The sequence below is a fragment of the Pithys albifrons genome, chromosome 8 (assembly GCF_047495875.1).
Source record: "Pithys albifrons albifrons isolate INPA30051 chromosome 8, PitAlb_v1, whole genome shotgun sequence".
In the NCBI taxonomy this organism is placed as follows: Eukaryota; Metazoa; Chordata; class Aves; order Passeriformes; family Thamnophilidae; genus Pithys; species Pithys albifrons.
Window position 1 is genome coordinate 28,428,455 of NC_092465.1, and position 23,531 is coordinate 28,451,985.

At 39.1% G+C, this 23,531-nt stretch overlaps 2 protein-coding genes across 9 annotated transcripts in view; both read right to left on the reverse strand.

The window, feature by feature from the left end:
• Positions 1 to 251: 251 nt before the first annotated feature.
• On the reverse strand, positions 252 to 10,193 carry SGO2 (shugoshin 2; the record flags this gene model as incomplete). The annotated part of the gene is made up of 8 exons (XM_071562981.1): positions 252 to 672; positions 2,287 to 2,434; positions 4,024 to 5,958; positions 6,463 to 6,692; positions 7,074 to 7,156; positions 7,857 to 7,934; positions 8,324 to 8,499; positions 10,118 to 10,193. Coding segments are annotated over 8 exons (2,832 nt in total), but the record flags the coding sequence as incomplete, so codon positions are not given.
• A 9,523-nt stretch (positions 10,194 to 19,716) lies between these two features.
• SPATS2L (spermatogenesis associated serine rich 2 like) overlaps positions 19,717 to 23,531 on the reverse strand; it is an 87,130-nt gene continuing 83,315 nt past the window's right edge. For all 8 annotated transcript variants that reach the window (XM_071562531.1, XM_071562534.1, XM_071562528.1 and 5 more), the window contains 2 exons: positions 22,864 to 23,081; positions 19,717 to 21,057 (listed from right to left, as the gene is read on the reverse strand). In XM_071562531.1, the coding sequence (XP_071418632.1) occupies positions 20,662 to 21,057; positions 22,864 to 23,081 (614 nt within the window). In that variant the 3' untranslated portion in view covers positions 19,717 to 20,661. The remainder of the gene's footprint in view (positions 21,058 to 22,863; positions 23,082 to 23,531) is intronic.

Below are 23,531 nucleotides of genomic sequence, written 5' to 3' on the forward strand. Positions count from 1 at the left end.
GCTCTCTCCTTCCTGGCTGCCTCTGGCACCTACTCTGGACTTCTCTCCACTATTCCTCAATGAGACTTCCTTATTCAAATTTCAGTATGATTCTGTCAAATCCAAAAGCCAACTATCAAAAAAAAGCACTGTCTCCATCTATTTCAATAAATTCATCAAAATTTGGGATGCATGTGTTTGTTCTAATCAGAACTGAGAAATGGTTCTACTCAAAATAAATATGAAAAACTTCACAATAACATTCCCAAAGGCGATTTATTTTTAATTCTCATTAAAACATACACTTTTCTTACAATTCAAGAAGTGCTGCAAATGCTTTGAACGTATTATAAATTACTGACCAGAAATGCAAAACACGAGTGGAGCCAAACCTCTATTTGTCTTCCTCAGTGAAGTGTTCTGTGGCCCTTGCACAGAGGCTCTTTTCTAGAAAATTCCACTTTGGAAGACCTCTACTAAACAAAGAACAACAAGCACTCTATATTGCTAAACATAGAAATACACACATAAACAATTGTATACTCATTTTAGAAGTATTGTTCATAAAGGCAATTCTTTTGTCTTCTTCAAATAAATTTTGATTTACTTTTAAAACTTGTTTTATTTTTTACTTTATAGATTGGGGAATGCAGAAATTGTGTATCTGTAAATCGATCCCCACGCCTTAATTTGCTGTAAAGACAAGAAGTAAAAGAAATCATGGATGAATATCATTAAGCACCTATGTAACTATAATAATGTAATTACAATAACAATTCATATTACAATAACAATTCAAAAGATTGATACACTAAAGAAATTAAATGCATGGAAAATAAATGTCTGAAATAGCAAGGCATAGATAACTACTGCTTTCCAAACTAATGCTAAAAATTAGTAGGGTTTTTATGTGACCTCTATCATATTAGAATGTTCTATTCCTATAAGACAAAATTCAAAACTTATTTAAACAAAAAGCTTAACAGCACTCATTCAGGACAGCATAATTGAAAATAAGATATAAATAGATCACAATCATCTAAATTCTTGAGTGACATTAACATTTTTTCTGTTAGTTACAGTCTCAGAAATACAGAGCCTTGTCATTCTGGGGTAAAAGGGTGTCAATATGTCAATATATACCATTTACAGCATTTTAGCATCTAAATAAATAGTAAAATAAAAGTGTAACTCTGTTCCATTCCCATTTATTTTACAAGTTATGAAGCACAAATACTTCTGAATTGCCAGTGGTAAAATGAAGACACTTCCTACATCAGTTTTAGCTGCTCCTTGTCCAGTCTCATTACTTGAAGTGTTTGCTTATTTGCATAGGTAAAAAATATTTTGAGAGTGTTTTAGACAAGTGCTCTAATTTTTTTTTCAGTTTGTGGATTTGCTTTCTTCTCCTGTCACAATACTGCCAGAAAAGAAAGACAAATCCTTTTTTACCTTTGTCATAAATTCTTTCACTGCTACCACTACTACAGGCAAGCCTTGACGCTGCCTTTAGCTCGTGAATAGGCATCCAATAATACACACAACACGGTGCAACTGTTCCTTAAACCAAACAAAAAACCCTCAACCAACTTTGTGGCAAAAACTCTCAGAATATTTTTAGAAGTAATCAACTTAAAGGTCCATTTAAATTTAGATCTATTCATGTAAGTGCAAATATATTAGTTTTCTTAATGGAAGTTTGGCTTCAAAATCCTCTTTTAAATTTTAGTAGTTATTATGCAATTTATGTCTTGTCTTTTAACAATCTTTAAAATCCTGTGCCACTAAATTTGCCAAGAACAATGCCAGGCAAATGAGGTATGAAGTTAATATAACTAACTAATATAACTAATTATCAAATTAATAGATATTAAATTATTTCTTCTATTATTTCTTATATTAGATACAGGCACTGAAAGGAAAACTACTTTATTAGCTAATATTAGTGCATAAATGTTCTTTCCCCCTGACAGTATTACAAGGACATTATTATGCTGCAGGTTTACCTTTAAGTGTAACATTTACAATTATCCACCTCTACAGGGTTTGTATAATGATAAACATTAAGATTCACTATTATTCACAATTACTACAAACTATATTTTGAGATTTGAATACTATTATTGTCTTACTTTGGCACTTGGAAATCCTGCCACACAGGAGAATTTTATACCAACACTGAAGTATCTTTGCAAAAGAGATCTGTGATAGGGCATTAAATGCCCAAATAAACAGCTGAACTATATTTACTGGAGATAGTTACGTACTCAAAAGACAAACAAAAGCCTCAATTTACTTTACACCTACCTGTGTAGATTGGGTTCTTTGTAGCAAATAGTGGATCTTCCTCGTCTAGATGGTGCTAATGAGTTTTCTTCTAAATTTTGGGGGGATTTAGGCACAGAAGTGTGAGATTGTATACCAGTATTTGTCAGATCTTGGAAAGCCTTTCTCCCTGTAAATACAGTAATTTATATGCCTCATTTTAAGTGTTTCCTGAACCACTAAGTAAACCTTCAATTAATAATTATTTTTTCATTAGTATTTCCTAATTCGGGTACTTTGGTTACAGCTCCCACTAAAGACACTCAGCACAAACCAGTCAAAGGAAAGGCCACCACAGCAGCTTTCAACCCACACGAGTTTCACACTGTTTGAGGACTGCCACGGGCTGTGGGGCATTCAGGAAAGCCCCATGAGCACTGCAGTTTGCACTGGCTGCTTAAGGCTCCCTGAAATTACTGCATTTACAGAAGTAAAACTGCACACAGCTCATGGCCTTGAACGCAGAGGGAGGGTGTACATGTATAATCTGAAGAGTGAGGCTGTACGAGAGTTTCAGCACATGTGCATGAACATCGCAGTCTTTCAGTCTGAGACACAGATTTGGATGTAGGATGAAAAATTAACTGGTTAAATAGATGGAGATCAAATAATTAGCTGGCTTTTTAGTTAGAAGTCTTTGATATGGCTGATAATAAGGGTTTACTGATTTATCATTAAAGATAAAAAAATTACGGAATCCTCTTTCCACCTTCCACAGAAGGAACTGAAAATGAGAAGATACAACTACAAATTACAAAGACTGATACCTGACATAATGGTCAATATTCCTACTCTGAGCTCACGTAAAATAGGAGATTTTCTGGCCATTGTGCCTTAGCATTCAAATGAAGCCAAGGCAATATTTGCTTGATAGTCTGGGATTCGAATTATTAATCTGAACTAGGATACTGTGTCAGTGTTGCAACTTTCTCAGAGACAATGAAGTAACAGGATATTGTTGGGAACAAGAATATTTACAAAATAGATCCCTAACGCTATGAAAGCTACAACTTAAAGCATATTTAAACTCCTGCATAGATGTGTTAGTCATGAATTCCTTCAGCTTCTTTACAGTAATTTCCTTTACGATAGAAGAATCTAAACCCATCTTCCAGGCTACAATGTTCCATTATTTTCTTAATTTAATGTATCTTATTTTAAAAAAAGAGGCTGTCATGTCAAAGTGTGCTCATGGGCAGGTTATAGAAAAACTTGACCTCAATGTACTTTCAATAGATATCAGAATTCCTGTTGAATTGCAGTGTTTCTAAGGAAACACATGAAATCTTTAAGTCCAGCTGTGTTCTCCACTTATGAAGGGAACAGTGTAGCTCCCTCTTACTTCCCTTGTATAGAAGGTCAAGCTATTATACCTTTTCAATCCTCAACCTTCTGAATTCCACAACATTCTTTGAAAAACAAATACATGCTTCAACTAAAATTGCTTCTCAAGAATGTAGACTACTTATATCTGCCCTACTGTCATCTTGGGGCATATTGAAAAGTAAAAAGAATATTAGTTACCACAATTAAAAATGATATTATCACTGACAGATTATATGGAATATGCATAATTTTAGTGATTCTCATTCTTACCTTTTTCCACTCCTATTTTATCCACTCTAAAGAAGCAACGATTAGGACAGTATTAAGAGAAGACACCACTGTTTCAGGCACTACTTAATTCAAAATGCCATTTTTTTTTGCTCATACACTTACTGTTGCAAGGTGTCAGAGTATTTTTGTAACTTTCTGTAGAAATATGATCCAGATTTTGTTCTGCTTTTTCAGCATTCAGTGCTTCATTACAATCATTTTCCCCATGGACTTCAGACTTTTTCAGTACAGAGGAGTTGATAGAAGCATTTTGTTCATCCAGAGCTTTGAGCTGCACATTGGAAAGACCTTCCTGGGAAAAGCTATCTCCATTTAATGGCATATTCTTAGAACACTCAACTTGAATCACAGGCTTTAATTTACTCATAAAGGAATCTGTTTCATGAGGGACTTCCTGGTAATCCAAAATATTCTGCCTGCCCTGATCATTATGCCCAAAATCACTTTTTTCTCGTCTGGTCTCAGTAATGTCAGAACTAAACCTCTGTTTCTGCTTTATCAGATTACCAGAAGAATTACTAATGTGTTTTTTTTTATTTGCCACTGCCAAGGAATCTGCTTTCTTTAACATGCTGGCATCATCACCGATGTGTTCTTTAGCTGGTGGTGTATTCAGAGCTATACCACTGCGAGTCACTACTTGTGTTTGCTGAGTTTCAGTTACTTTATTTCCAGCCTCTGCATGCAATGAATCCTTGTTTTTCAATTCTTCATTTCTACAAGCTGAGAGCTGTGCAACATTTCCCCCTGGAATTATGCATGTTTTCCAGCTGGCCTTGGCCAATGCACGTTTTAATCTGCCTGGTGAAAAATGGCTGCTCTTTTGGTCCACTTTCTCACGACTTTTACAAAGGCTGTCATTTGCACTTTCTCTACCTTGTCTGTAACTACTTTTTCTGTTGTTTTTCCTCTTTGTAATATTATTCTGGCCTTGTTTTCTCTTGCTGTGACATTGCTGTATCTCTGTTTGAGATTTTTTTGAAATACATTCCTCACCCTGGCCCTTTTCCTCACTGCGGGATTTTGCTGTGTTTGTTTTGGAAGGGTTTTGAACAGTTTTCCTGTTTATTGTTGATCTGCCATCTCTGTCATTTGTATTCAGAGAGTCCCCCTGTAAAGGTAATACATTAGAATTATCTTGGAATGGCAAATTTTCAGCACAATAAACTTCTGGTGGGATCTTGGTAACAGGTGAGTTTGAGTTTGCTTTTTGAATTTTGTTTTCCATGTCTCCAGATATTTCTGAGAAAGTTTCTTCATTTGTATCCTGTTTTCTTGGACTCACTACATTAACCTGGTATATTCTCCCAGTATCTTTACTTGTTTTACTCTGCCTCTGTTCAGAATTTTCTGTGGGTAGCTGTTCTGTCTGACTTTGGAATAGCTGAATTTCTAAGTCAGAGGTTTGTGAGGTTTCCCTTCTGTCAGCCCTAGAGTGCCTTTCTTCTGCCTGTAAGTCTGAACAAACTTCAGTCTTGCTTTTCATTGTTTTTTTATTCTTCTTAGAATATTTTACTTTTCTGAAATTTGCTAATATTTTGTCAGAATTTGCATTACTGATTTTATTTTGGTGCAATTTATAGTTGTCTTTGGCTGTAACTGTAAGTAGTTCACCTGCATCACTGGCAGTCAACTCCATATCAGCATCATAAAGAGTTTCTTCAGCCTTGCTCTTGTCAGCAAAAAGCAGCTTCTTACAATCTGTCTTACTTTCATTGCTAAATTTAAGAGGTGAAGGAATGATGTGAGAGAAGTCACTTGAACCTTCCTGCAGGTTTGTACCATTGGTGTTGCTGTCACTGTGGATATCATGATGAGACAAATTCAATGGCCCAGATTTTTTATCAAAATCCTTTATATTAGGTTGAGTTTTTGATTGAAGTACTGCACGTTTCCTTCTTCCAGTCACATTCCCAGAGGATGGCAATGAACTCCCACATTGTTTCATAAACTCCTCTGACTGTCCTAAGGATTGTGTACTTTTGACTTGAGTAATAAAGGCACTATTGCAACTTAATTCCGTGCACAGTTGATTTTCTGCAAAGAGAAAAATTTCAGCAGCTTGGTGAAAGAATTAGTAGAGTGTAGCTCCATAAAAATTACTTTCTATAAAATTATTGAAGGCTGAATTTATAGAATGGAAAATTATAAACTTTTTTTTAACTGAATATACATTCTGTGGTTGGTACTTAAAAATTAGTTAACTAGAGCTAATTTCATATTTTACCAAAGTTAGACTTTTGATATTGGACATAAATTATATTTTTCTGTAACTATTTCAGTTATGATTTATTTTATAAGAGTTTTATTCTGTTCACATTAATTTTGTTACATGTCAGTTGTGTCATTTCAATGACCATTACTCTACAAGGGATGGTCAGAACACCTACACTTATGGGAGAGCATTCTATTGCTCACTGGTTTATTGCAGTTTAGGAATCTCACTCTACCTTCTGCACTGCATATCAAGTAACAAATTATTAAATACTAATTCTCACAGAGCTTTCAAAAATAAATCACCTATACAGAAATGCATCATACCTTTAAAAAACTGACTCTTGTCAACAGTTATTTCCACTGGGTCTGTTTCAACCAGCTTTTGACTGTTTGTACCAGAAGGTAATGGCGATGCAAACTTGACTTGCTCGGAATGTGCTTCCTTTGCCAACTCAGTGGGGCACTGGCAGGAATTTGGTATTTCCCACACAGAAGGGCCACCTTGCTGGTTTGCTGTTGCAATTAAAGGAAGCTTCACTGGCAATTCTACAGGTCTGAAAAGGGGAAATTTTACTGTAAAGATTTTTATTACGTTTTCTATCTCAACATTCAGTTGTTTCAAATGTTCTCTTAATAATGTATTACAGCAGAAAACAAAAACTTGAGTATAAATCTGGTTCTATCTTGGGGCAGATGTACTTTTGATGATAGAGAATCCTGCTTTTGTGCTTGTGAGACAATCAAGCAGTGAATTATTCAAATACAAGTTTTGTCTACGGCTCTCTCTCTAAATTTCAAGCTGAAAATTGGTAATTTCTGAGTTAGGCAGGAAATTATTTCTCATTACCTCAAAAATACCTTGGATAATATACAAAGATTAGCTGTGAAAAGCCCACAGACACTTACCAGCTTCTGCATTTAATACAACCACCTACCCAACTGACTGAAGTGCACTCTGGAACTGGCCATCAGCAGGGCTACTTGGATCAGCTGACAGAGGAAAGGAACTCTGGAGATTCTTTCAAAGGAAGAACAGTAGGGAAGTACAAACAGTTAAACATTCTCTTATGTTTTAAGTATTGGAAATATCCAGAGGAAAAGAAAACTCCAAAACAAATGGTAAAAAAATAGGATGGAAGGCACATGATATTCAAACACATACAAACATTTTAAAGCAAAATATTTTGTAACAAAGTCCATCAAAATCCATAACGTGGTTGCATCCCAAAGCAATGCACAGGTTTTTAAAATGTAGCTAAAACCAGTGCAAACTGTGTTATGCACATGTAGAAGCACAGAGCAATACTTAGGAACAGGTTAGAACAGACAAGACAATATTTTCCTTTATTTTAAATTAATTGCAATTTTTCTGTGACTCAATGACTAATGTGCACTATGTTTTCTGGTTATGTTTCCACACAGAAGGTGTTTGTTGCAGCATTAAGGAAGGCAGGGAGCTCACTCACCATCCTGAGTACTAAGCCTTTTTTTTTAAATAGGGCTAACTGATATTTAACTTTAGATACTTTGTAAACCAGATTAAATTCTAAATTTTCATTGCAACAAAATTTAATTTATTTCACTAGGATAGTGTTAAGGAATTGGGGTAAATGTTTTAAAACTCATATATTATTTCAACATTGCACTCCATCTGATGCTTTGAAAATCTCATCCTGCAAAATGAGTTCAATATGGTAACAGTTCAGAAAACATCCTACCTCAGAAGGGCTGCTTATTTCTATTGCAGTTAAAAGGTTCTCATTCAAATATGCTTCTATTCCAATAAGAGTTTTATTCTGCATGAAAAAGTAATTTTAAAAATATATTTTAAGAGGCTTCTGACTTAAGAAGAGAGAAGATAAAATGGTGAATCTATGCTATTTTTTTTAACTTAATTGAGCATGAATTGATTTTTAATACTATCTCAATACCTATAAAGACAAGTCTGACACTAAAATAGCTGTGGATAGACATGTACACTGATAGAAAAAATATTAACTATGAAGAAATTTATGAAAGGAAATTCAAATGTAAATACTGTGCTGTCAGATAATGTAACTTCACAAATCTGAGACATTTATTTTAAACCATCATTTTAAGACGTAATATTAAGTTTCAAAAAAAAAAAAAAGTTAAAAGCTTCATTTATCTGGCCTAAGTTTAAATTATATCATTTGCAGCATACCAAAGAGTTTAGTTTTTGGCGAAGCAAAATATTATGAAGCTGCAGTTTTTCTACTTCCTTCTGAAGAAAAATCCTCTCGTTCTTTAGCTTGCGAGAATTTTCTTTCTCGACACTCAGAGCCACAGCTAATGCTTTGTTATTTTGTTGCAAAGAGACTTTCAACAGAGATGAGTTATCTAAAGGAGACAAAAAATGTATTATTTTCACAGCTTCAACTCCAGGCCCTCTCTGTGTGAACCACCACTATATAACAACATTTGTATCCGTAGGTTTTGGTGTGACCACAGCAAAGCTTAACACTTTCCAAAACAAAACTGTTTCTGTGGCTCAGTCTGATGACTACTCTGTCTGTTCATGTCTATTCCATGCACAGATTCTGCTCTAGTCTCAATTTTTAAAAATAAGGTTATTTTAAGAAGAAAGCATTTAAAAATTGATAGTTCCACAGGCATAAAAATGTTTACGAATTTCTAAAAAAAAAAATCCCCATTTTGCAAATTAAAGTACTGAAACCTTCTGATAATGCACTGAGTTTTGACAACATTAAGAAAAAAAGCTTTAAATTCAAAATACACTTTCCACTGTCCTGATGCAAACCTACCTACACAAATCTGTTACAGAATGCTTTAGGAACTTAACTTTTTTTTTCACAATGGCACCAAAATGTCAGGGGCTTTTGCCTCATAGTATGCCCATAGTCAGACTGAACTTAAAGTAAAGTGACAATACTCTAACAGAGTACAAACAGGAGTGAGGGTAGTTTGAAAACTGCTTCTACTGCAGCTCTTCATTGTCTTATGTAATTAGTTCTGTGATCTGTTATTCAAAATTTGCTTTGGGAAACAGGCAACAGCAGTGGAACCTGTCATTCCAAACATTAGGCTTTGAAATTATTATTCATCTTAGTGAATTATGAATTATTTGTATTATTGCAGCATGGAAATTTCTAAAGGACACTGGCATTATTCATCTGCACTGTTTACTTTTCACTGAAAATTTATTATTTTTGCATAAAGCCACAGTAAGTTAATACATATCCAAAGAGAGCAAATACATATATAAATATATAAATATATATAAATATATATAAACAACAAAAAATCTTGCTGCACTGCTCACAGAAAGAGAAGTCACTGTTCACTGACCATGATAGTTGAGACACAGCTCTCAAATAACAGTTTCACTACATTTATAGTTTCCATATTTTTGCACGAAAGTCTCCATAGGGGTGTTTTAGTCAGAGCCAAAACCAAACCCCAAACACTTATCATCACAACTTGTGTTTGAATTTATCATTGACTGACTGACAAAACAATTTCTTTTGGCAAGTAATTAAATCAGCAGATTAATATTTGCAGTTTTCTTTGATTCAGTAAATGTATATAAAATTATTATTCCATGAACAATTTTATACAAATCTCATTTTGTAAATGGGAGTAATAGGTATTTTATTATTGCAACTATACTGTAAATGTTGGTTGATTTTACTCACCTTGATTCCTCAGTTTTCAGATGCCTCAAGTGAACATGGGCATGGATGTTGTGAATGATCTTGTTTTTACTTATAAAAAACACTGCCACACCAAGAAGCATGAACTGAATATACTCAGAGAATTATAAATTACTTAGAATCACATTTTAACTTTCAGACTCTCATAAAATTCTCAACATAAATCAGTATTTTTAACAGGCAGCAATTCAGCAACTCATGGTAAATACAACTACTATTCCTTTTGAAGCCATACATTGTAAGTACAATGTAGATGGCTTGAGTTTTATTTTAACAGTACTTACTCATCAATTTAGTTTTGATTTTAGCAGCTAAAGAAGCATTCCATTTTGCAGCTTGTAAAGTTCCATCCCTCTTCTTCCTGTGTCCTTTAAGAGCATTTGAGGTGAACGTGGTAGATCCTCTTTTATCCATCATCAGAATGAGCCTGTACATTGTCAAGGGGAACATCCAAGTAAATAAATGACCTTTCTCACAATTCTTAAGTTTCATTATCTCTTATAAGGATTTCTATGTCTGAAATTGAAAAAAAATATTTTCAGTCTTTACCTTTGTTCAATTAATTAAAACAGGTTAATGAATAAATCAACACAATGAGACATTAACACAGAGGCAAAATATTTTAACTAGTAAGCCATGAAATCTAAAAGGATCATAGATTTTTAATGGTCTACACCCTCAAGTTAACTATCCAAGCTTAGACTTAGAACAAAAAACCCCCAAGGTTCTGTCACTTAACAATACGACCAGATCACCTTGTGCTTTGTGAGGGTAGATTTTAAATTGACACAATTAAATAAACCGGAATATAAAGCTGTAAATTTAAGCAGAGAGAGAAAAACCGGGGCAGGCAGAGGAAGGTGAGGGCGCGGTGTCCCAGCCCAGCGCTCAGACGAGGCTCCTGCAGCTGCCGCCCCGCGGCCCTCATGGCCTCTCACTGCCCCTCATGGCCTCTCATTGCCCCTCACTGCCCCTCATGGCCCCTTCACTGCCCCTCATGCCCCTCTCGCCCCTCACTCCCCCTCACGCTCCCTCGCGTCCATCACACACCTCACTTCCCTCGTGTCCCCTCACGCCTCTCGTGCCCCTTCACTGCCCCTCACGGCCCTTCGCGCCCCCTCACCTCACTCCCCTCACTGCCTCTCACGCCCCTCACATCCCCTCCCACTCCCTCTCGCCCTCTCACGGCCCTTCACGGCCCTCCCATGCCGCTCACGCCGCGGGGCCGGAGGGCTGAGGGGTCGGAGGGCTGAGGGGCCGCGTGGGCCCCACCGGGGCAGCCTGGCCGGACCGGCCCGAGACTCGTCCTGTGCTGCCTCATTCCAAGAGAAAACCGCACAGCCAGGCCGGAAAGGCTGGATATAAATCTGTCTCCCGTCGACAGCCCAGCTTATGCCACAGCCAACATCCATCTTTTTTGATGCCTTGCTGACAAAGCAGGAAAGGCACTGTAGCGGTTTCATCACACACATGAATTACCCGTGTTAAAATAGTACACGTGTGCTCTTACATACAGAACCACAGAATATTCTGAGCTGGAAGGGACCCTGAGGGTCCAGCTCTTCAAGAACAGCCCACATGGGGATGGAACCCCTGCCCTTGGTGGTTTTGGCACTTGTGCTCCCACCAGTGGTCCAGAACATTTCAGAACAAGAATATGCAAAGTCGTTAACATTTAATCCACAGTTACAGTTCTTGAGTGACACCTCTGGTGATTAAAAAAGGAGTGTGGTGTCTGTAACTTCTCAGCTATGTATCTTTGCAAAACCATTTTAAATACCAACCATTAATAACACTAAAATTAAAAACCTCCATAAATACGTTAATTGTATAAACACTTGACATCAGTCTCAGGACACTGAGGAAGGGAGCCGGGAACTACAGATACTCCACTTGGATACTCCACTTACAGGAAGAGTTTGAGGTGTTCAGCTTTTAGTTCAAAGAGTTCCTTTAGGTTAAGAGGAGAAATCCATGTCCTTCCTTCTCGGTGGAAATTTATATCTATTTCTGGCTGATTTTGAGCTATTAGTAATAGATGGAATGACAAACAATGAGTAGACAGGCACCAAGATAGTTATGACAACAGCAATGAATTTACAAGGGCAGGAGTCTCCAACACCAGAATTTGAGCAAGCCCATTTTTAATTTGGTTCAGGCCTGGAACTGGTTAGGACTGTGAATTGCAAGGAATTACTTTAGTCTAATTAAATGCTTTTCCCCAAAATCTCTTCTGAGCCCAAAAGCCCTTGCTCTTTAACACTCTCTTCACATGCATTCTCTTTCACTGGCTGTGTGTGCCCAGTTCTACCATTCACATGGACATTAACCCAGGAATAAGTCAATTTAGAGTAAACAGAGTTACTGTTGTATTTGAAGATTTACAGACATGCAAAAGGTTGAGATAAAAAAACAGCATCAGGTTCTGTAATCCAGTAATCATAATGAAACCCCTACCTTTTCAGGTGCTAACATTACAATATGCTATAAAGTCAGAGGAATTGCACATGAAATATCCGCAGCATTATGTGAAAATGGATCTTTATGAACCCATTATTTTCATAATCTGCTGCAAAGCGCATCAGGACAGTCTGCCTTTTCTACCTTGCTTTTATTTATGATACATGGCACAGTTTCTCAGTGTGGCCCTGTAGCTGCAAACCCCTATGCTGCCAGGCAAACCCCTAAAATACAGATTTGATCCAGCACACATTATATATCTTTGGTACATTTTCCCTTACAGGGAAACTTGGAAATGACTGTAGCCACTGTAAAACTCTGGCCAAATAAAAGAGCAAATAACCTTACATAACTTTAAAAATAGAAAACCAGTCCAATACAACTTATCTCCTTATCCTTTCCAGAAGGCAGAGTTTTCCTCCAGATCCAATAATGAGTTTTCATTTCCTCCAGTTCCACGATGGTCTCCAGTCCTGAAGGGGCAATCACCAATTTGCTTCCATTTAGTGTTTATGTTGCTACTGCGGGCAATGAATTTAAAACAAAATGTGAAGCATTGCATTTCCACTCATGGTCATACTTTCCTTTACACTCCACTGAGGAACTCCCACAATGTAACACTTCACACAGAAAAATCTCCAGTTAATTGCCAGCTGCTCAAAGTGGGGAAGAACTTAAACTACTGCCAAGTTTCACAGCCTATATATCTTAAGAGTAGAATTCTGGGTTTCAGTCATCCATCAGGGATCCTGTGATTGATCTTTAAACTGAATAGGAGTGAGGGAATGACACACAGACAGACAGACAGACCTGCTGTAAAAGCTCTAATCATGTGGGAACTGAATTTGTACCTTTCTAGATACCTGCATATTCATGTCTGAGAAGAATCTTGCTTGAGGAATTAATCCTGTAGGGTGTAGTCATGTGTGAGCTATGACTAAAGCACTTCTGGTGGGTAGATTATGTAGAAAAACTTCTCCATCTGTGGATTCTCTGATGTCCAACAAAACCTGAGCTCATGCTGCAGCTTTTCCTGAAATTATAGTATTAAGAACATATCTTCCTCTAATCACATCCTTTCTTGCACAAGCTTAATGAAAAATACATTTGTTAATGCCTCATCCTCTGTCCAATTTGACTGCAATTAGTAAATTGAAATACATACACAGAGGCTGAGTGTGTAAGCCTGGCTTCCTTGGGAAACTAATGAAAAACAAAACAAAAATGCCGCTGTGTCCATTTCCCAAAATATGCAACTCAAAAGGCAGTTTGCTTGTGCTGCAGCTTTTAGGCCAAGTACATGCTGTGCTAAGCTTGAATAGCACTGATAATTCACACAGCTCCAAACCCTATTGCACTGTTTGTGCGTGTGCGTGCATATATTGAGTGAAACCGTGTATGTTGTTCTGGTCTCACAATGCAGAAATACATGAAGGAACACTGTTCAGACTTTTGAGGCAAAACCAAGCCAGCCTCAAAGAAAAGCAGCATGGAAAGCTGCACCTTCATTGAGAGAATGTTTTGGAGCGAAAAAGACTGGAAGTTACACTTAAATTATATTGCAACATTTGACAAAAATGGCCATGTTTAAGTAGAAATTGTTATGTAGGAACTATTCCCAGTGAGTAATGGGAAACATGCATTATTATCCTTACTAAAGACATCGTTAAACTAGATACCATTATTCCATCAAAATAATCTATTATACTTATTTTCACTTATTTTACAGTAAGTCCAACATCCATGAATTATCAGTCTGTATTGCACTCAGTAGCATGTTGTAACTTGTGTGCTTATTTAATTAATTAGATATTAAGCTACAAAGATCAGGCTTCTGAGTACATTCTTGGCTGAGGACTGCTCAAGGAGCACACGAGGCCATGGTACTTGGCACACCATTTTATCTCTGCTGCAACTGTAGCACGTTTAGTTGCTAAGAAACATTAAGCATGTGAAGTGTTTACTATGGCTTTAACTGCCATTCTAATGCAAGTCAGCATTAAGATAAAAAGAAATGAGTTTTATGTAGTAAGGGATCACTCAGAGTTACACAATGGCAAAGAGAATTTGTTCTCTCCCTATGAGGACCAGATGCAATGATTTATATGGCTCTTTACTGTTCTTGACTTGACTGAAGGGAAGTCTGAATTACAAGTTTATGGTCCCAAATACTAACTGAAAACACAATAGCCTATGAATATTTAGGTATTCTCAAAAATCAAATGCACTAACAGACCAGGATATGGCAAACAACAGAGCTGGAACTGTAGCTGCTCTGTGTTACACATCTTTTGATTCGACCTTTTAGCAAGTGTACCTGTGGCTGAAGTTCTAAATACCTTAAAAAGGTAACACAACACTTCCAAAAGGAAACTGGGAATAAAAAACTAGGATGATACACGATGAAAATCAATAGGAATTGCAGCTATAACTGAGCAAACTATTGAAATTCAATATAGGCACATTTCTTACATTTCCAGTGTACAGTTAAGTAAGTGGATTTTTACCAGACTTCAGGCAGCCACTAAAATATGGTGTTAACATTTGGGATTCAGTTATCTCTTATAAGAAATATTCTATATAGTATATTTTTTATATTATATGGTCTAAACATTTAATCAGCTCACATCTTCCAGAAAGTCTGCAGAAATCCAGAGTTTGGCCCTGTTAACTTTCACATACAACTACTAGTTAGAGTTTTTTTTTTTTTCAGAAAATACAGTTGTGTCTTAGAACTATATTTCATGTATAGGAACTTTGCACAATAAGGTTGACACAAAAGCTTAACAAGAACCTACTTTCTTTACCTTTCCATTGTTTATACATCCATTTTGATGACTATGCAACTCTATTTCAGACATAAGCAATTTAATAGGACACTTTCTGCAAGTCTTTGTGAAACATCTGTATGAGGGTGAGGCACCTTGCCTGCACTACTGAACCATAAAATCACAGAAACATCAAGGTTAAAAGAGACCTTCCAGACCATCTACCATCAACCTAACACCACCATAATCACCCCTGAACCATATCCCCAGGTGCTCCATCCAGACACCTGCTGAACACTTCCAAAGACGGTGACTGCACCATCTCCCTGGGTTACTTATTCCAATATCCAACAACTCTTTCAGTGAAATTTTGTTTTTCTGATATCTAATCTGAACTTTCCCTGGTGCAACAAGGCCATTTCCTCTTGTCCTTTCACTTCAGATGTAGCAGTGAAATATCATTCATCCAAGTTACTTTAGTGCATAAGTAGTTCACTCTGAAAAATGCATATAAGTCTGAAGCAAAAAAAAAAAAAGAAGAAAAATATTTTTCACAGATAAGCAACAGAAAAGCAAATTAAAAGTTCTGATGGCTGCATTCACCTATAACAGGAACTGACCAGACTGCTGCTGGCACACAGGTAAGCAAACCGGTCCGCTCACAGGGAGTCATGTCAAAGCAGGGCAGAAAACACCAGCTGACCTGAGGCCACTGTTTTGTGCCTTTGCCTCCTGTTTTAAAAAAAGCAGACCTTTCCATCTTCAGACTGGGAGCACATACCAGCACCACATCACCCTGCTGAAATCACCTCCAACTTGGGATGTGCAGCTGCAGAAGAAACTGGGCTCCAGACTGGTTTGAAGCCACTGCCCTGGCCTGGGCTGGCCAGAGGAGCTCCAAGATCACCGTGAAGTAAAATGGAAGCATAGGTGGGGTAAGAGACAGCTCAAGATGCTCTCAGATAGAAAGCAGCCCTGCTGAGAAGGACCTGGGTGTGTGGCTGGATAAGAGGCTTGGACACAACTTAGCAATGTGCTTGGACAGCCCAGAAAGCCTGGGTGGCATCCAGAGCACCAGGGCAGCAGGTGAGGGAGGGGAACCTGCCCCTCTACTCTGCTCTGGCGAGATCCCACCTGCAGTGCTGCATCCAGCTCTGCAGTCCCAGCACAGAAAGATGTGGACCTGTTGGAGTGAGGCCGAGGAGGCCATGAAGTTGATTGGAGCACCTCTCCTATGAGGAAAGGCTGAGAGAACTGGGGTTGTTCTGCCTGGAAAAGAGAAGGCTTTGAAGGTGACCCAATTGCAGCTTTTCAGTACCTGAAGGGAACTTACAGGAAAGACTTACAGGGCAAGACTATTTACAAGAGCATGTAGTGACAGGACAAGGCATAGTGGGTTCAAATTGAAAGAGAATAGGTTTAGATTAGGTAATAGGAAAAAAATTCTTTACTGTGAGGGCAGTGAGGCACTGGAAGAGGGTGCCCATGGAAGCTGTGGATGCCCTATCCCAGGAGCTGTCCAAGGCCAGGCTGGATGGTGCCCTGAGCAACCCTGTCCAGTGGAAGGTGTCCCTGCCCATGGCAGGTTGTGGAACGGGATCATCCTGAAGGCCTCCTTCAAGCCTGGGCTTTGTGAAGGAAGATTTGGGAAAGGCACTCCCCACGTGGGTGTGCCCTTCCAGCCTGCGCAGTGGATTTTAGGTGAGACTCAGCGTGTGCAGAACTGGCCCCACCGTTTAACTCCTCAGGTTCATCTGCCACGGCCGAGCGAGCTTGGACAGTGCAGTGAAGTCCTCGGGACCAGAACCTACAGCCCCCGGTATTCCCAGGAGGTCTCCCATCCAAGTGCTAACCGAGGCTGACCCTCCTGCTGAGCTTCCAAGATTTGACATGATTGGGTGTCTGAAACCATAAAACCAGCAACTGAATGAAACCCACCCTGAGTAAACACGTTCTTTTAAGAAAAAAACCAAACTAAACAGCTTTATCAGGCCTGTTTGTGCCTTCCAGAGCAGCCAGTTGTCCGTGGGTCTCCCTCCGTTCGGTCACCGCGGCCGTGCCGGAGGCGGTCCCTGCGGGCAGCTCTGGGGAGGTGACGGCCGAGCCCCGGGGCGCTGCACTCGGGAACTTCCTTACCCGCGGGCAGAGCCCCCCGGGGATGGCGATGGGGCACACGGGCTGCTCCTGTGCGCTACCGGCTCGGCTCGGCCCGGAGCCATTTCGCGGCGCGGGGGCGGTGCAGGCCCTCCGGGATGGCGGTGGGACCCCCGGCCGGGCCGAGGCCGTGAGCGGAGCTGCGCCTGCGGGAGGGAAGGAGGGAGCGCCCGGCCAGCTAAAGCAGCCCTAATTAGAGACAGGATTTTAAAGAAGCCACGTTGTTATTTGTACAAAATTACTGTATTTTAAGCTATGAACTTTACTCAAACCAGGATTTCCCAGAATGTCCTTCCACTGCTCTGCACGTACATTTCTGACCATGTAATTCTGCTTGCCCATTTATCTCAAAGGAATAATTTTCTATTTCCTAGCAAAGTAAAGTACCATTTTTTATAGTAAAGGTATAGAATGATTTGCTATTTCCACTAATATGTCTCCAGCACTATTTCTATGTGAACAGGAAGGATGTATTTGATTGATGAAATCTTGATGCAGCCACTCACTTCATAGGGTAAGACTCACATTCATGCAAGTTCAGATCCCGTGTTCCCCTACAACAGTGTCCATAGAGTGCCACAAGATCAATGTTTCCATTCCACAATGATTAGTTTCTTTTTCAGGGTGACATTTTCAAGCACATTAAGTGACTTTTTTTTGTTTTTCCAAGCATAGCTAACTAATCTAAGTGTTCCAAACAGCTTGACTGTATTAAGTTACCTTCTTAGTTTCCCAACTGTGTATTTGGATGTTTATTCTGCTGGGTTCTGCCCTTACTCTGAGTTAATCTTACACAGAAATAAACAGATGTAACCTGCTTTACCATACTGCCCTTTAAGGTGTGTTTCCACTTCCCAAAGAGCATACCAAGTGCAGTGGGAATTCCATGTTTGTGTTTGACTGATGTCAAACAGCTGTATTGGCTTTGCAAATTGGCACTTTTTTAAAGACAGGACTGGCCTGGAAGTCAAGCCTTGCCCTGCCCTTAACTCCCTCGCTGACCCCTGTACAAGTTGCTTACATTAAAAGGAGTATCACACGTAGCTGTCTCTGTAATGAGAAGATAAAAACAGAGCTCTGTTGAAGATGGTCCCAAGAGCATTTGGTTACTCACAACTCTGTGAACAATGAAACACTCCTAGAAATTGGCAGATATTATTCCAAATGTACAGAGACACATGAAATGAGATACTGTTCTGACACAGCTACACTTCAGAGAACAGCCACATGATGGAGTTAGAATGTGCACTGTGATACACTTCCCAGATCAGCAGAGATACCAGATAACACTTGGTGCGTTAACACTGCAGCTTTCCCAGAACTGCTTCCCAGCCCACACACACCTGCAGATCTCGGCAAAGAAAATGTGTTTGCATCACAAGAGAAATGCCATCTCTCACCTGTTGGTCCTGGGTCTGTCACATCCTGAGACACCAAGAGTTCCAAGGTCAGCTGGTACTGAAGAACACAAGGTCCTGCTGTGCTGAATTATGACTTATGTTACAGATTTTATTTGCAGAATGCTACTTTTGAGAAGCTGATTTAGGGAATAAAATAACTTTCAATAATCCTCTCAAGGGCAGAAGCTATAGGGAAGGAATAAATGTCATTATAGGTAAGTTATGTTTTTTTTTAGGAAGGGTTACTAAAGAGAAAAAGAAATGTGACAATTTACGGAAGGACAATATCTGCGCAGAATTTGTAACTACATCTCTTACAGTGAAGTTACAGGTCAAACTGTAAGGCAGCAGATAAATTTTGAAAAGCTGCCTATTCGATGGGTGTCCATGACAGAGATTCTGAAATTTCCATTCCACCTACTCAAAAACATTCAGTTTCAAAGTGTGATAGGTAATTAAATAGCAATTGTGCTTGCAATGCTATGAAAGCCAGTGTCAACTTATGCATGTTTATTTTTCTTTCACCACTTTTCCAGTTGAAGATGAGTTATTTGCCTTTTAAAATCAAGTTCAACCAATATTCATGTGTGGGACACTGTATAGAGATATCAAGAGAAATAAAAATTAAAAAAATGCACCTCACTCTATGCTTAGATATTATTCTTCAAGGGTCACAGTCAGTCCTAAGGAACAGTGCAGTCAACAAACAGAAATTAGATAAAACCGGCAAAAAGCAATAGCAAACAATAACCTAGGCATAAACTTTTGAAGACACTCAAGTGTTCTCCTGCTCTTACTGAAACCTCAATGGCAGGTCAGTCTTAACCTTTTATGCCTTTCTGATTCTGAGACTCAGGCCAGCAGTTCACTTGATGCCAGGTCTGGATTCTGACACTCCTTTAAACAATAACTTGCATTAAAAGTGTGCTCAGGATAGAGGCAGCTCTCATGGCAAGGTTGTTCCATGCACTATGGCATTAGAATTTTGCTGAAAACCAAAAGCCTAGTCCAGTCCAAACTCCCACTGATACCAGCTGAGCTAAGCAAATACATTTGGGTAAGACACAAAGGTTGGGCACTGCAAAGCAGCAAACACCAGGATATTTTAGAAAGAAGATTTTAATTTTTTTGAAGAAACAAGTTTTCTGAAATACAGAATCAGAACATAAAGACTAAGTACTTTATTAGTCATAGCTCTCATTATGGACAGATGGTTCCTACAGCCAAAAATATAGAAAAATAATTTGAATTCAAGTCTAGAAGACCTGCAGCTTCTCATATGCAAAAAAATAAATCCAACTAGTCATAGAAAAGTGATTGATAAGGATGGAGAACAGGGCTGTGCATCTGAATAGCCATTATTATATACATTCCAAACTTAAATGAGCATATTTCCTCAGCCTCATAAAAATAGTTTGTCCATGAAAAATACCAGTATGTAATACATTTAATACAATTTATACTTGAATTTAAAGATCTCAGATTATGGAATAATAAAGCTAAAATCAAATGAACCGCTTTTTCAACTCTTCTTGTATATAACAATTCTCTCTGTGTGTACAGTGTGCATGCATGTATGTGTATACACGCACAGAAAAGGAGGAGATGTACAGAGATTTGCTTAAAAAATTCTACAGGATTATCTGATTTTGTCGCAGACCACAACATACAGACTTTGTGGGATCCTTCTAACAGGCTGTTCTACAAAGTAATAATGTTGACTGGTATAACCACATATCTACAAGAGGTTTTTGCTATTATGAATTCAATTATCAATTTATTTTTCCAATCATTTTTCTAAGAAGTAAATGCTGCTTTGGTAAGATTCTGTACTGTCATGACAAAATAAATGTGAAGATATTGGGGAAAGCCTTGAAAGTATGATTTAATTTTGATAATTAGTAAGTAATAAAGATACCAACAAGTTTTAAGCAGCAACAGATTTAAAAGACTATGTTCTGACTTACTTTCTTCACCAACAAGCATTTTGAGCAAGAAACTAAAACAAAGAGATTAAATTTCTCTGCCTGCCATCACTGTGACATTTTAAGCCACCAAAGTCACAGCTGGCACTGAAAGGACAGTGGCATCAGCAGAGACCTCCCTCCTTGCAGGACACAGATTGCACTGGGATGCCCTGCCAGCGCTGCCCTGGAAGGGCCTGTGATCCGCAGGGTCCGGCGTGTGGTGCTTCCGCCGGCTCTTCTCCAAAGGCATCGGATTCTCTGTGGTCCTTGCAGTTGTAGACTGCTCCTGGTTTTTCACAGCTCCTTTGTTTTTAGATCTGAAGGTGTTATGCTGCTGTCTCCTGTGCTCAGCCCTGGAGCCACTCCTTGTGTTTTGATCTGCCTCACTGCTGGCACCTTGTGACTTCACAGATCCGTTCTGCCGCATGTTTTGGTGCTGGGGGTTGAATCTTCGTCTCTGGCTAGAAGGCCCATTCTACCCAGAAAGAAATTGGATAACTGTTAGGTTTCCAACAGGACAAGAAATACAGCAATCAGCATTAACAGTGTAGCTAGGAGAAGGAAAACACTATGCAGGTTTGATTGTTACCAGAGTTCTCTCTTTGTAACACTTGAAAACTGAACAATGAGTACCATGCTCTGTATCTGAGGGGCCTGAAAATACAGATGGCAGGTTCTCCACTGATGCCAAATCAAAACCTGCCATGATTAAAGAGAATAGACAAAGTGAGATGAAATACTAGACATCTCGACAGCAGCTGTTGAAGAGAGGACTCTGGGGTTCTAGTCAATAGAAATTGCTTGAGGGTGCCCTGGGGGCATCAGGCACAGCATCACCAGCTGGCCCAGGGAGGTGACTGTCCTCCTCTGCTCTACACTGGTGTGGCCTTACCTGAGCACTGTGTGCAGGTTTGGGTGCCATGATATAGGAAAAACATTGAGCTGTTAGAGAGTGGCCAAAGGAGGGGAGTGAAGATGGGGAAGGGCCTTGAGGGGAAGTGTGTGAGGAGCGGCTGAGGGCACTTGGTCTGCTCAGCCTGGAGAAGAGGAGACTGAGGGGAGACCTCACTGCAGTTACAACTTCCTTGTGAGGGGAAGAGGAGGGGCAGGCACTGATCTCTTCTCTGTGATGAGCAGTGACAGGACCCGAGGGAACAGCATGAAGCTCACGTGTAGGTTAAATATAACAGGAAAATGTTCTTCACCCCGAGGCTGGTGGGGCACTGAACAGGCTCCCCAGGGTAGTGGTCACAGCACCAAGCCTGACACAGTTCAGGAAGTGTTTGGAAAATACTCTCAAGCACATGGGGTGACTCTTGGGGAGGGTCCTGTGCAGGGCTAAGAGTTTAGCTTCAGTGATCCTTGTGTGTCCCTTTTGACTCAGGGTACTCTATGAATTTCTGAGCAGTTAAGAAGCACTGAAGAACTTGATATAGACTCATTTTTTTCAGAATCATGAAAATACCTTTCCTAGTATGCTGTGCAAATACTACAGTAAGATTGCAGGATGAACAGAAATCAACATGCAAATTAAAGTCCAGCCAAGCATCCACATTGTGGAAGAGATGTCCATTGTGATACCTTGTTCAGAGGATGCTTTGATCCTTGGTAGGAAGTGACTGCATCACTTTATTTGCACGCGTGCCAGGGCAGCTGATTCCATACATGTCCTGACATTATGTAATGTTCTTACATTTCCCTTCAGGCATCTACTTGATCTGCAATCCCTTTTGGGACAAAATTCAGACCAACTACAGAGGCAGCTTTACTTAAGAACAACAGTACTAGGACATTCTAAGGTGCTTATATAACAAAATACTCACCAATATGGCACAATACTATAAGCTGCACTGCAAAGCTTCTGAAATAACATACTTCTAAACCTGGCAAGATTCTACTTTCAAAGTGCATCTAATAATCGTGCTCCAACCACACATCAACTGGTCATTTGGCAAGGATCAGGACTAAATGTTTCTCCATCACAGCATATAGGGCAGTTGGCTCTTATGCAGAGTTGCTCAGTGTATTAACTGCCACTAGTCACTTCTGAACACCTGACAGCTGCCTTTGCTTATACGGCATTTCTGGTATTTCTGCTTTGTATGTTCGTGCTGACCTGAAACTGAAGCTGGAAAATATATGCTTGCATATTTAAAAAAATTATTAATTAAATATACAGACTGCAAACTAGTATTTGATTTTGCATTAATAACTTTCAATGCTGCATATTTTTTCTGAAATTCTGGAAATAATTTAGTTTAGTTCATAACTGGCTTTTTACCTGTTTATTTGTTGGAATTCCTTGAGAAGATGATTCTGTAGGATTGGAAGAAAGATGACTTTGTTTAATGCTGGCTGGTTTATTATCAGAGTTCTTGGCATTACTAGAGGACTTTCGGCTGTGCGTGTTTTGCTTGCCAGTTGTTGCATGGGAGGTCATTGAAGACAGCACTGAACTGCATGGGGTTCTTGAGGAATAGTTGTTCTTTGGGTGAGAAACTATAAAGAAAAGGATTATGTGTTATCAGTTAAATGATCAACAGCTAAACATAAGGCTGTATTCTTACCCTGCTTACAGTTAATTTTGGAAGCATCATTCCAAACTCGCTTTAAATCATGAAGTAAGCTGGATAACTTGGGCTGCAGTTAGGCCATAGTGTTTCACTTCTGTAAAACTGACTCATTGTGAAGCACTTCTGGAGGTAAAAAAGCCAATGTGGTGGCACTGCACTAAACCAGAAAGAAGCCTGGCAGAAGATCAGGCCTTCATCATCCTAGAGAACTTCTCAAAATTGGTGGCACCTATTGGTTTGCTTGTCAACTTCTAACCAGTTGAGCTGAACACTTGCTGCCAGGACTACCCCATGCACTGCTGTCCTGTCAATAATGCTCCTAATGGGAGTCTTCAGGCATCAAGGGAAGAAAGAGGGAAGTGGTATGCCAGTAACT